Source organism: Lathyrus oleraceus, chromosome 6, assembly GCF_024323335.1.
Source record: "Lathyrus oleraceus cultivar Zhongwan6 chromosome 6, CAAS_Psat_ZW6_1.0, whole genome shotgun sequence".
NCBI lineage: Eukaryota > Viridiplantae > Streptophyta > Magnoliopsida > Fabales > Fabaceae > Lathyrus > Lathyrus oleraceus.
Window position 1 is genome coordinate 257081996 of NC_066584.1, and position 13050 is coordinate 257095045.

A 13050-nucleotide genomic window follows, 5' to 3' on the forward strand; every position below is an offset into this window, starting at 1 on the left:
AAACTCCAAATGGATTTTTGTCCAACATAGATTTTGTTCCTTATGTCAAGACATTTCCAACCATTACTCACATGCCTATGTTTTGATTTTCCATATGGGACTTTCGAAGAGAGGAACATTTGTGACCATTTATGCATTTCACATGAAATATTCCTACACAAGAAAATGCCATTCAAATCACACATCCAAATCATTTAAGTTATGCTATCAGCTTGCAAAACCATCAACTTTTGGGCCTCACATGCGCATGTACAGGTCCATGCATGGAGGACCCGAAGCTTCATGCACACGGTTTTGACACTCCATTTGCTTGCATTTCAGCTATAAATACATGCCTCACTTCATTCAAATCTGATCCTTGAATCTACCTGAAGCTCTGCAGAAATTGAATCCCAACCACACTAAAGGAATTTTGAATTTTCATTTCTCTTTTCAAGTTTGAATTTCAACAAAATCAGTTGATCTTCAACACTTATTCCTTAGCCTTGCACTCATACCATACCTCAAGAACAAGCTGCAATCGAATTCGATAACAGTGGTTAAAACTTTCTCTTATTATTGGAATGCCATTCATCATTTCACATACTTACAAAAAAGGAAATAGTTGTGCGAATTTTTTTGCTAACTTAGGCCGCACATCTACGATCTTCACTCTTTTTAACTCTATACCTATTAACTTTAGGAATGACTACTTACAAATTAGGTTAGGTTTGTCTTTTTAGAGTTTTCTATACTTTTGAGTGAGCTTTGGCCTAATACGTGTGAGTGAGTTTTGGCCTAGTTATCCACCTTTTTATGTATCATCTTCTTTTTTAATATATTATCCTTTATATAAAAAAAATAATAACTATAATAGAAATCCCTATTATTATTCTACATGACTAATAGTAAATGGCTACATAAATGCTTCCTAGTAAAATTATATTAATTGCTAAAGTGAAAAACTATATTGCGATTTTCAACCTTTATAGTCAAAGTATATTTTTTTTATCTTTTTATAATAAAAATTAAATAATATTATTGGAAAAAAATTTGAATACCGGACTTTAAAATTAATAAAATAATTATTAAAGGTACATTAAAATGAGTCATAGTCAAAAGATTCATTGTATTTTAAAGGTACATTAAATGAGTCATAGTCAAAATATATTGGTTCAAGAAAACGAAGAAGAATAATGTTTGTGTAGTCAAAATATATTATTCTTTTCCTTAAAATAAATATTTAGATAATAATTATTTAAAAATAATAGATAATATTTATAAAATTATTTTTTATTAATGGTATTGAAAAGATAAATTGACATAATTGAAAGGAGAGAAAATAATAAATATTTAAGAATATAATAAAAAAATAATATTAATGATTTATTGGTATTATAAAATAACTTATATTGTGGTACAAAATATCTTTTCAAAGTGATATATAATAAAAAATGGAGGTAGTATTATTTAAAAACAATAGATAATATTGAATAAAATTTATTTACATTAATATACTATGAAAAAATAAAAATAAATACTTTTCCATTCAATTATTTTAATTAATAAATATTAATTAAGCTACTCAACTTATCTCTTAATAATATTAAATTTAATTACGATAAATGAATTATTGATATTTATAATTTAGTTAAGGATAGGAGAGTAGATCCCACATTTGTCTTCTAATTTATAAGGTCAACTCTTGTTGACGATGGCCCTAAAGATGTTGGTAAAGAGTCAGTAAAAATAATGTTTTGTCTTTAAAGTTATCTTACCCATTTTTTAATATACGGATGCATTCATATATGTTTGTAAGAAAATGAAAGGTTAAATCAATCCAAGGCCTTTTATGTTTGAGACAAATAAAATGGCAATCAAGAAAATGACTTTAGTATAATAAAAATATAAAAAACGAAAACACAAAGAAACTGGAGATTTAATTCGATCAAATCGATCTATTAGGTAAGAGAAAATAGCTCTTCGATTAACTATACTTTAAAATTGTTATAAGAGAAAAGAGGAGTTATAAGAAAATTGTCATAAAAGTTCTCAAGAACAAATTTTATTGTATACCCAAGTGTTTGTTAATCTCTTCAATTCTCAATATATAAATTACACAAGTCTAAGTGTTTAAAGTGTTTCTCACACCTCTTTGATAATCTCAAAGACTTATAAACTTCAATGCTAACATATAAGAATTTCTACCCTTACTACTCACTTGAATTTATACACCTTATGCAACTCGTACATATCATAAGTGAAAGAGGGAGCCATATTTATAAATTATAAAACTTAAAGATCCAAATCCAACCAAAAACAAGACTTAACACCAAACGAATCCGAAAACTAAATTGTCCATTTCCAATACCTACAAATCGGTTAGCTGCTCGAAAGAATATTAGTGATGGGTCATTATAAGGGGGAAGCATTCATATTAGGTCAAACACTCACATAAATATCAAAGACTCACCCAAATAAGTGAGACAGACACCATATATTCACCCAAAATCTTAAAGGTACTAGGTGTATGGATATTCTTACTTATAAAGTGTTTAACCTCCACTTTTCTAAACAATGTGGGATTTAGAACTCACTTGTTTCTCAACACAACTCACACTTGTTTCCAAAAAATCTCTCCCCCAAATGTGAGTTCATCCACTGTAATCTCCCTCATGCATAAGCTCTTTCATCTACATACTTGTACCACTATTGAGAGACACCCTTATCCTGTCATGGAATGGAACATACCGCCTGACTCAAGTGCAATGAAAATAGTAATGTCGAAAACACAACAAAATTGTTTACACAGTTCAATCAAATTGATCTACTTTAGGGGAGAGAGAAGATCTTCGATTAACTATAATTCATAATTGTTACAAGATATTTCAAGACGAGTTTACAAGAAAATAGTCTTTAAAGTTCCCAAGAACAAACCCTATTTTCTACCTAAGTATTTTTGAATCTACCAAACTCTCAATATATGAGTCACTCAAATCCAAGGTGTTTAAAATGTTTTCCAAACCCCTTTGATAATTCAAAAGGCTTCCAATGTCCAAAAATAAAATCCTATAAAATTTTACACCTTACGCAACTTTTACTCATAACAAGTGAGAGAGAACGATATTTATAATTATTGTGCTAAAAATCCTAATGTATCCCAACTAACCAAACTAACCAATCCTGTTACTTACGAACCACCGATCACTTGCCAAAAGACTTACATTATTGACACATTTTTTCCCTTTTCTCATTTGAGGTTATAAGGAATATTACATTATATGCATCTCCATTAATATATACAAAGGTTTTGACGACTCAGTTTCCTACACATATTATGCCCTTTACGTTAACCTTTTGAAGACTTCAACCAACTAGTTCCACAAATATACTATTTTGATTCAAGACATCAAGGAGTAATTACGTTAGAACAATCTTCTAAAAATAACCAACACCTCATATAGAGGATATCAATGTGTTGATTTCATGGTTAGACTTACGTCACTTCAAATAAATACCTTATGGTTCACGCCTCTACTCCATTGAGTTTTAACCTCATGCTCACAGAGGACGATGCAAGAATGTCAACAACTTGCATTTTTTTTTACTTATTTCTTTTGTTAGCCTTGTTCGAATATATTCTAAAAAATTACTTTTAAAAGACTATATTCAATATTCTACAATAACAAAATACTTCTAATAATAAAGACAAAAAGTGTAATTTCGCATACATTATTTTTATTTTATCAATAAAATATTACATTTGATATTAAATATATAACTAGTTATTGTTTACGATCTTATCTTCACCGATTAAAATTATTAGATTTGTTTTTTTCAAGATAAAAAACTCGCACATATAAGTATTTCATTTGTGTCTCAATTCCATTACCCTAAATCTTTATGAATTGATAACTCAATATTCTCTTTATAAAAAAAATCACTCAAATCTCACTTTATTGTATGCTTTAGGACATCTATGTAGTTTCTGCATCAGTCGAATACAAACGCTTTTTAAGGGTAAATTATTCTCCCTCTTTACCTTTTCTTCTCCTTATTTCTTGTTAACTCATTATTTAATTTTATCTTTGAATTGTTAATGACTATCTCAACACTTTTCAATTTCCAGGATCAAACCATTATGAGTAACCGACGAAGAAAGACGAACTTGTTATTAGGTCAAGACAACATTACATCTGAAGAGTCTTCAATGGGTGAAGGGTCCTCTGAGTCTATTCATGTTCCCATAAATTATCTCGAGGAAATTGATGACGATGTTGTTGAATGTTCACCTCGAGCTTTTGCCCAGGTTTATGTCCGTCAACTTTTTTCATTTTATTTATTATTATCCGTCAACTTTTTTCATTTTATTTATTATTATCGTTGACGTGATTTTTTTTTAGATCACAACATAAATAATTATCATTAAATTTATATTATTTTTGTTGAATTTATCATTTCTTGTTCTAAGATTTAATGGATCTTTAAGATTATATTTATAAAAATTGATCTTCTTTATTTGCTTTTATCATTTTTTTGTCATAGGCGGCCGCAAATGCAGGGAGAACTCGTAGAAGGATTGCAATCGACTGGAATTTGGGTAATATTTTTTTTACCTTCTAAAGTGAAAAAAATATATTTGTGGTTAACTTTATTTTCTATTAAATTTTTTATATGTGAATTATCATCTTATTGTTGTTTTGTAAGTAAAAATGATAAGTTGTTATATATGTGGCATTATGAAATATTTATTCCCTTACCATTTACTCTAGATATTCTTTTTTAGTCTATCAATTATCACCTTTTAGGAACAAATGCTAATAATTTTTTATCATTGTAGTATTTTCCTCATCTTAAGGATATACAATTCATTGTCACCGTCCTATCAATGCTCAAAAAGGCATATGCATCCATAGGGAAAACTTTATTCATAATGCTGTAATCATTGCATATTATCCATTAATTACACTACCTTTGGCCTTAAACCGAACATCCAGCGAGAGGTACTATCCCAATAACCATCTTCTTTATCTCAAGTTGTTGGCATTTCTCACCTTCAGGACGATAAATTTTTGGATTTGCATATGGCTTTTTTTCCTAAATTTTCTCCTAGCATTATTCATCTAGTTTATGACGTAACTCCACAATGTGTTTCCTCTGGATTGCTTCCCACACCACAAATGAAGCCCCATTTCCATCACCCATCTTAAGCACAAATGGCTGAGCATCATGAAATTGGGCTATGTTTCAACTATGATCAGAGATGGTCTTGGGAGCACAATTGTCCAACTTGCCTCTTTCTTCTGGTAGTTGATTCTTACGTGACTTCATCGCCTTAAGAGTTTGACGTTGTATTTGCTAATGACACTCCCTAATATAGATATCCCGACCTTTTAGAATTAAACTCAAAACTTTGCGTAATTTCGAGTCAATCTTGATGAACAAGATTCAATTAACCGATCGAATTTCCATTTTTTCTTCACTCTTCACTCGAGTGAATCAAGCAGTCTTGGTTGCAAAATTGTATTGCTGTACAATGATGATGAAAACAAGAAAGAAAATTGAATAAGAAAAAAGATTAGAGTTTGACAGAAATTGGGGAAGAAGATGATTTTTGTAGAGTCTCTCTTTACCCACAACCTATGGAAAATCTCGTTAATTTTGCAACTGTAAGTGATTACAAGATTGTTATGAAAATAGGGATTACTCATAATTGAGTTAGCTTGCTCCCTAAGCTAAATCCCAAAAATTACAAAGGCCCAAAATACCTATTTTGATCTAAGTCGAAATCATGTGTCAAGCAACCTGCTTCAACACTTCGACATCTAATACAACTCGACAGATACTACATGTTTCGACACATCCTTGTTTCTATCAAGCACTTCCTACTTCGACACAAGAAATTACAATATAACATACCACCTAATTCATTATGTCTAAGCTATCTACATTAATCATAAACCTTAACTTCTTAAACACTTTGACCTGCACTCCCTTCGTCTTGATGTCTGCAGTCTGATTCTCAGTTTTGCAGTGTTCTAAGTTCAACTTCTCTTTTTTTACATGCTCTCGAAGATAATAAAACCTCATTTCAATGGGCTTGCTTCGTCCATGTACTATCGGATTTTTCGCCAGATTGATAACATACATGATGTTGATATTCATGGTCATTTCTCCATGATTCTTCCATGTAATCTCTTTGACCAGATCACCATCCATGTTGCCATACATGCACAAAGAGAAGCAACTATGTACTCTACTTCACACGACGACAATATCATTACTGGTTCCTTTCTCAAACTCCAAACAATTGGTGCACCACTTAGCATAAACACATAAACAGTTGTGGATTTTCTATCCTCAACATCAGTACACCAACTTGAGTCGGTGTATCCTACTATCTTGCATTCTTTTCCTTCATCGGTTACAGGAAACAAAATTCCATAGTTGAGAGTTCCTTTCAGAGACCTTAGAATCCTCTTCGTCTCTACTAGGTGTGATACCTTTGGCTTCTTGATGAATCTACTCACCATACCTATATTGTATGCTAGATCAGGCCTTATGTGACAAAGGTATCTAAGTGATCCAATGAGTCTTTTATACTGCATTGGATCAACGTCATCTTCATATTTGTGTTTCGACAGTTGCAATCTGCGCTCAGCTGGAGTCGAAGTTGAGTTGCAATCTTGCATCTCAATTCTCTTGAGTATTTCGCCTGCATATCTTCTTTGGTGCATCATCAAACCTACCACACTTGTAGAATTCGATGCCAAGAAAATATGATAGATTTCCCAAGTCTTCCATTTCAAACTCCTCACTTAAGTCATGTTTGAAATCTTCGATCTCCTTCTTGCAACTTCCTGTTATTAACAGATCATCGACATAGAGACATAGTATAAGAAATTCACTATTGCTTTTTCTTACGTATACTCAATGCTCAGTTGTTCACTTCACGAATTCCTTTTCCCTTAAAAATCTATCTATCTTCTTGTTCCAAGCTCTTGGAGATTTCTTAAGTCCATACAGGGCTTTACGCAACCTGTATACCTTGCTTTCTTCACCATGTTTCATAAATCCAGCTGGTTATGCAACATACACTTCTTCATCTAAGGGATCATTCAGGAATGCACATTTCACACCCATCTGACATGTGTGTCAGTTGTTCATGTTTGCTAGACTAATAATCAACCTGATTATTTTGATCCTAGCAACAGGTGCAAAAACTTCATCGAAGTCAATTCCTTCCTTCTGAAGAAATCCTTTCGCCACAAGTCTTGCCTTGTGGCGAAAGGATTTCTTCAGAAGGAAGGAATTGACTTCGATGAAGTTTTTGCACCTGTTGCTAGGATCAAAATAATCAGGTTGGTTGATCAAAATAATCACCTTTGGGATTCAACTTCACCTTGTATACCCACTTCACATCTATTGCCTTCTTTCCTTGAGGCAATTCGACAATTGACCAGATGTTGTTGTCTTCGATGGACTTTAGTTCCTCATTCATTGCTTTCACCCACTTCCAATCCTTCAATTCCTAAGCTACATTGGTTGGTTTGACAACTGCATAGAAAGCATAATGTACCAGCTCACCTTCATCATTGACCACATCATCTGATGTAATCACACATTCTTGCAACCTTGCAGGCATTTGACTTGTTCTTTGAGGTCTGCTTGTGCTTTCTTGACCGCTGGCTTCTTCCCGTCGAACTTCTTTTTCGACTTCAATTACAGGTTCTTCACATAAGATTCTCATTGAATCCTTCTTGACATTTTCAGTCCAATCCCATTCCTTAAGCTCGTCTATTATCACATCATTGATGATCATTACTTGCTTATTTACTAGGTTGAACAACTTGTAACGTCCAGTCGAATGATATTCTATTAGGATCATCTAACTCGACTTGTCATCGAGTTTTCTTCTCAACTGACCAGGTACATGTCAATGTGTTATCGATCCAAATACTTTCAGATGACCTAAGCCAGGCTTGACACCAAAGAAACATTCTTCTGGCGTAACTCCTTCTAACTTCTTCGTCGGACATCTGTTCAAAATATATGTAGCTGTAGACCCTGTTTCTCCCCATAATTCTTTAGGTAGATGTTTGCCTTTCAACATACTTCTCACCATGTACATGATGATTTTATTCTTTCTTTCTATTGTTCCATTATGTTGTGGAGTGTAGGATGGCACTATCTCATGCATAATCCCTTCTTTCTGACATAGTTTGTTGAAGTCTTTCGACACATACTCTCCACCACCATCAGTCCTCAGAATCTTGAGCTTTTTACCACTTTGTCTTTCGATCATATATTTAAATTTGGCAAATACCCCGATCACTTCACTTTTCTTCTTGATCAGGTAAGTCCACAATTTTTGTTTGAAATCATCTATGAATGTGAAAAAGTATTTGTTACCTTTAATTGAATCCACCCGAGTAGGACCACACACATCAAGTATATGACTTTAAGGATTGCCTTCGACTTGCTTCGTGCATCCTCGTTGAAGTTGTTTTTGTGTTGCTTCGCCTGCACACATTCTTCACACACTTAATTTGGAATGTCGAATTCTGGTAACCCTGAAACCATATTTCTTCTTTTCAGATCTATGATGTCTTTGAAATTGAGATGTCCATGTAGGATAATAGCCATCCAAGACGCAGCGAAATTTAAAAATTTCTCCATGTAGTGATCCTTACGAATGGGCATGATCAGTGATAGAATCGTTACCTCTTGTGGCGATTCAAACCTTTGGTGCAGATCTCTGATAATGATCAAAACCTTTGATACAGATCCACGGGGGCGATCACGAACGTTGAACGATGACAACGTCTCTACTCAGTCCACACGAACGGATTCCTTCAATCGCAGTGCTAGCTATTATGAATGAAGGCTTTGATTGAGAGAGAGATACGAAATTCCAACTCTTCAGTTGTGTTTTCTGTCTCAGTGAGTTCTTATGCTTCTACCCAAGGGGTTCTATTTATAGAACCACTTGTGTGGGCTTCAAGCCAAAAAGCCCACTTAAGTGCATTTTGGCCCATATCTCATAAAATGCCAAAATCACTTAAGTATTTGGTACCTTACCATATTTCGTATTCTACTTAAGTACACCGTACCTTACGATGTTCCTTAATTATTCTATCTCTCATCAATCTGTCCTTTGTGTGTGACCCTATAGGTTTTCGCGGCGTTGGCAATTATATTAAATCACGCATTTAACATAATAAACAGTGAGCGGTATCTAGCAACACATCACTGCTACCCAAGTCACGAAAATGTCATGTGATCTGACAAAACCTCCTGTGATAATAATTATGTGTATAATTACCCCTTTGCCCTTATGTCTATATTGAACACAAGGTATAGACCGTGTCACTCTTGTCCAGTTCAATATTGGGCCCATAGACATTTATCCTGTTACGCAGGATTGGCAAATTCCATCTAGGACACTCATGTCCCTCAGCATGCTTCGTGGAGTACCCATCAACTGTCTTTATGGTTATCCAGTTACGGACAACGTTGGATCAACAATAAAGCACTCGACTCTACATCTAGGATCCATAGTGGTTTCAGGTCGAAGAGTGGTATACACTATTATCACCATGAGAATAACTTATGACACTTTGCATAACTTTCTATATAGTATTCTCATAGCGGGTCAATCCGGTATAAATATTACTCCTAATATTCATACCTATGTTTAAGACTTGATAACTCTTTATCCATGATCCATGAGATGTGATCATCAGTCTACAAACATAATAGTCTTAATGCTTTAATGTTATCCCACTTCTTATTAAAGCTCGACTACGGATGCTTTAAGAATAGTGTCCTTATGTTTAATGTGTTCTCATGATTAAGTCACACTTAATACATTAAACAGACTATCTATTCCAGGGACTTTATTAATCAACCATAATAAAGAAAATGCCTTTTATTATTAATAAATAATTCGATACAAGTACCAAAAGTATTGGCCTCTAGGGCTTACACCAACAGTCCAAGTCTATAGTGTCATATCCATTCATCCCTGCAAGCTGCAGTTGCAAGACACTTATGCTCCAACACATTAAGTTCAATCCTGAAGGTTCTATTCTGAGACATAGGTGGCTTTAGGATTAACCTTCAATCGGAGTTGAGAACTCTCATCATCTTATCTTTGATCGACACTTTGTAGTTCTTTTCGATCAACTGTCCTATTCTAAGAAAATTACTTTTCATGCCTGGTATATACAGTACATTGGAAATTACTGACCTTTTTCCATCTTTTCTCATAATCAAAACATCACAAATGTCTTCAGCTATTAGAGTATTGTCATTTGCAAATTTTACCATGTTCTTCATTAGGGTTTCATGTTGACAAACCAATCTTTCCTACGAGTCATGTGTGATGAGCATCATGAATCAAAGTACCATTAATCCTGGAATCCAAGTACCTTTTTCCAATCTTTCCGGCTCGTGTTGATATTGTTTCTTATTAACTAGAACTCCACTCATATTATAAAAATTCACAATGTCTCCCACTGTGTTATCCTCAAATCTCATCATGTTCCTGCTACTACGAACATTGATCAGCTACCTCGCAACTCAACTTACAATGATACCATTACCTCTCATCTTTCTATTTTGGATATCAGAACCGAATGTGTTGCTGAAATTGTTCAGCGGCATGTCTTGTTTTAACGGACTGGTATTTTCCTTGACGACACTTCTTGGGAAAATTGGGACAATTTGAAGTCTTCCTATAACCAACAAGGTTGAATTTTATCAAACACACTTTTTAGACATGTGAACCAAATTAATGTTCCCAAAAGAATATATAAGATAAATCAATTTTGATATTAATAATTATTAGATATGTAAATACTTAAGAGGTATCAGGATTAAAACATGTAATTAGTTACTTTTTAACTTTTTGTCATCCATTTTTTTATTTGAATACTTCATGTCAAAATCATATAAACACAAAATTATGTATAGAGTGTCCTTATCTATTCAACATTCATTTTTCTTGGTTTTTATCTTTATAAGAAAATATTAACGGAAACTGCTCATTCTTCTAAATCTGTTTTTATTGGATGGAGTTTTTCTAAATTCTTCTTAACATAATTCTCATTTATTATGCATCATACAGAGGACATCATTCAAATTCCAATTTTGCCACCAGAGAACATCCACATCCAGAATCCAATTCCAATTATCTCCACATCTGTTATGCAGTATAGAGAGGACATAACTGAGCCAATTGGTCAAAATAATGCAAATTTGGAAGTCAATATCAATGAAGCTGTAACAAAATTCTTATCTTGTTTAATATTTTCTCATTAGTTTTTGGTGTTTAGGTTGTTGAGTTGAACTTTTTTTTACAGGCTGAAAATGACAAGAAGTCATCAGAAACTAACAGGGAAGTGCCTGAGCCAAATGTTGAAGCTGTTGAACCTCCAAAAGAGGCTGAACCTCCAAAAGATCCTCTCTTAAACTGCCCAATATGTCTGGAAGCTTTTGTTGAGGAAACGTCAACAATGTGTGGCCATATTTTTTGCCAGAGTTGCATTAAAACAGCAATAACAAGGCAAAGAAAATGTCCTACATGTAGAAGAAAGCATAGTTGTAGAGGGCTAAGAAGGGTGTTTCTTCCATCTTATAGTTGAAGGTATCAAGATGAAGTTCCTTATAAAAATGTAAGAAATAGTTTTCATTACTATAATCTTATGTGGTTTATGTGGTTTCTCTTATGCTATTCAACAGGATCAACCAAGCTGCTTTGAGGAAAATGTGCTTCTTTTGATATTGCTGAGTGATTATGCTATTTAAAATATTTTCTTGGAGACTATGTTTAATTGTTGTCATGTACCATTTCTCGTCATTACTTGTGAATTTTGTTTGGTACAACAAGTAAATGCTCAATAATTTAGCTGAAAATACATCATTACTCTTGAAAAATGATGGTTGACATTCTTCCTTTGGAATGGCATATTAGAATTGGTACATTTGAAAATAATTGTTATTGATTTTGTATGAGAAATACATTTGTTGAGTTTCCTAAGTTTCGCCTTCAACTTTTACCATTTTGCTTGATGAAACTATTTATTTTTTCTTGTATATTGGAGCTTCGTCATCTCCTACAGTCGCTTCTCTTATTATTTTTCTATTTCTCTCTTTATATATCTCTTCTTATTTTTCTTATCTTTCTTTATTTCTTCCCAAATTACTCTGGTTCGTCCCCCTTTGATAAAAATTGAAATAAATTAGAAAACACAAGAAAATAGAATGATAGGTTTCAATTGTGTAGTATACAAAAAGATTAATGATCCGTTTGTTTTAGTTTTAAAAAAATAGTTTTTTTTTTATATATTTTTAAGAGAGATTTTTGTAAAAATATTTTTTAAAATAGTAAAGTTTTTCTTTTAATTTCTTTTTGATAAATTGAAATATTAATTTTGATATTATGTAATGTAAATATACATTATTGAAAATAAAAAACAAAGTCGAAATCACAATTTTTATTAAAAAAATATATCTCAATAATAATTTTTATACAAATCAATTTAAAATAATTTCAAATTTAATCAATTATTTAAATTTTGATATCCATAAAAAATTATAGTAAATTGATCAAATACCTAAAATAAAATTTTAAATATAACTATTTAAATCAAATTTTTATTATAAAATTCTTTGTAAATTATTTTAAACAAAAATATATAATTCCATAAAAGTCATTTTAAAGGAAAGATGAAACAATGGGCCCTAACAAAATTCTTTTTAAATTTTTTTCTTCTCTTTTAAGAAATCATTTTAATAATATAATTTTATTTATACAATTTGGAAAATAATATTAAAACAAATAATAGATAAATAGACAAAAATGAGAAAAAACACACATTAATCCGTATACCATTTCACTACTAATCACACAGGTTTATACACATGAAACCTAGTTGCTATAACTATAGCTTTCATAAGATATTTGATCGATAGAGGAATAGTGAAATCATGTATCATGTCTCAAACAACTTGTTAACATTGTCAAAAACTGATGGTTCACAATAAGGGTTAACTAGGTAGAAGTAT

At 32.3% G+C, this 13050-nt stretch overlaps 1 protein-coding gene across 1 annotated transcript; it reads left to right on the forward strand.

The window, feature by feature from the left end:
- The first annotated feature begins 3852 nt into the window (after nt 1-3852).
- Nucleotides 3853-12024, forward strand: LOC127093013 (uncharacterized). Its single transcript, XM_051031908.1, has 6 exons — nt 3853-3999; nt 4109-4288; nt 4525-4579; nt 11111-11265; nt 11346-11629; nt 11725-12024. Exons 2-5 carry the CDS (start codon nt 4121-4123, stop codon nt 11625-11627), a joined length of 660 nt encoding a protein of 219 aa, XP_050887865.1. The 5' UTR covers nt 3853-3999; nt 4109-4120; the 3' UTR covers nt 11628-11629; nt 11725-12024.
- The last annotated feature ends 1026 nt before the right edge of the window (nt 12025-13050 follow it).

What these genes read in the sequence shown, in the direction of transcription:
- LOC127093013 (XM_051031908.1), top strand. Translation starts at nt 4,121, where the DNA reads ATGAGTAACCGACGAAGAAAGACGAACTTGTTATTAGGTCAAGACAAC. An exon ending in TGCAATCGACTGGAATTTGG is followed by an intron (nt 4,580 to 11,110) that starts GTAATATTTTTT and finishes TGCATCATACAG; the next exon opens with AGGACATCATTCAAATTCCA. An exon ending in AAGTCAATATCAATGAAGCT is followed by an intron (nt 11,266 to 11,345) that starts GTAACAAAATTC and finishes TTTTTTTTACAG; the next exon opens with GCTGAAAATGACAAGAAGTC.